The 1251-nt window shown below is 45.2% G+C and overlaps 1 protein-coding gene across 6 annotated transcripts in view; it reads left to right on the plus strand.

Annotated features, from left to right (window-relative positions):
* Positions 1-1251, plus strand: part of LOC126408596 (transcription factor SOX-6-like) — a 138020-nt gene that overhangs the window by 81698 nt on the left and 55071 nt on the right. For all 6 annotated transcript variants that reach the window (XM_050074247.1, XM_050074248.1, XM_050074244.1 and 3 more), the window contains one exon: positions 580-648. In XM_050074247.1, coding sequence (XP_049930204.1) covers positions 580-648 — 69 coding nt within the window. The remainder of the gene's footprint in view (positions 1-579; positions 649-1251) is intronic.

The raw sequence follows: 1251 nt of genomic DNA on the forward strand, positions 1-1251 counted from the left end.
ATATTGCTATTGTGTGGAATATAACCACTGGTATTCCTCTGACTTCATGTGTGTTTATGTACCATCTTAAATCCTTGTTAATGTAATGTTTCATTGTTTATCTATCAGTTTTTTTTCGCTCTCCTTCCATAACGTTACCGTTTGCATATCTGCCAACCGTGATTTCGTTTTTTTTTATAACACTTCCGGTGTTCCGAGGGCAACTCCTGTATTTGACGTCACAACGCTATGAACTGTGGGTAATTTCCTTACTGTAAGTCCGCATTGATGCTGACCTACGGTAAGGGGGCATAAAGGGCTCACTCACTGACTCACTGACTTGACGATTTGACAGTGGGACAGCCCTCACACACTCACGCACTTCACATGAACGCGCCTCTAAATCAGTGAGTCTGTAAGAGATCGGATTGGAATTGGGCCTAACACACAGCTGCTGGACAGAGAACTGATGACTGAGGTTTAGTGTTCAGGTCAGCAGCTGTGTCCACACAGAGCTGAAACACAGAGTGGAGACTCAATGGGATTGTTTTATTAACTGTTTCTCTCTTTCTGTGTGTGTGTGTGTGTGTGTGTGTGCAGATCGCCAGACAACAGCAGCAGCTCCTGCAGCAGCAGCACAAGATCAACATTCTCCAACAACAGATCCAGGTCAGTACTGTACGCACACACACACACACACACACCTACCAACTACACACTCAACACACCTTCACAACTACACAGCAGTCATAAACACACACACACACACACACACACACACACACACACTGCTCTCTGCAGACTCCCCTCATCTCTGTTTAACGTCTCGTCTCTGTCTTAATGATCTGAGCGTCCATTTTCCTCCTCTTCATCATTACTGAGTCATGTGTGATGAAGAAACAACAATGGAGTGAGAGGTCGTGACCTTTTCTGTTATGTTTTGAGACACTGGTCCTGCACTGATACCGAGGCCTGCAGACACACACACACACACACACACACACACACACCACTGAGCCAGTAATTGCCCTGGTTATGGCCGGATCATTTACTGCTGCATTGATCACTCAGCGATCGATATCCCAGCATCCTCCAGGCTTTCTCCTCCTCCTCCTCCTCCTCTGCTGTTTGTTCTTCCTCTTTAGCTTCTGTCATGAATCCAGATCATAACATGAGACGTACCTGCAGATAAACAAAGGTCACTTCCTGTTTGGTTCACAGGTCTGATTGTGTTTGTTTTCTTTTCTTCAATCAATCAATCAATCAATCAAT

Source organism: Epinephelus moara, chromosome 20 (assembly GCF_006386435.1).
Source record: "Epinephelus moara isolate mb chromosome 20, YSFRI_EMoa_1.0, whole genome shotgun sequence".
Taxonomy (NCBI): domain Eukaryota; kingdom Metazoa; phylum Chordata; class Actinopteri; order Perciformes; family Serranidae; genus Epinephelus; species Epinephelus moara.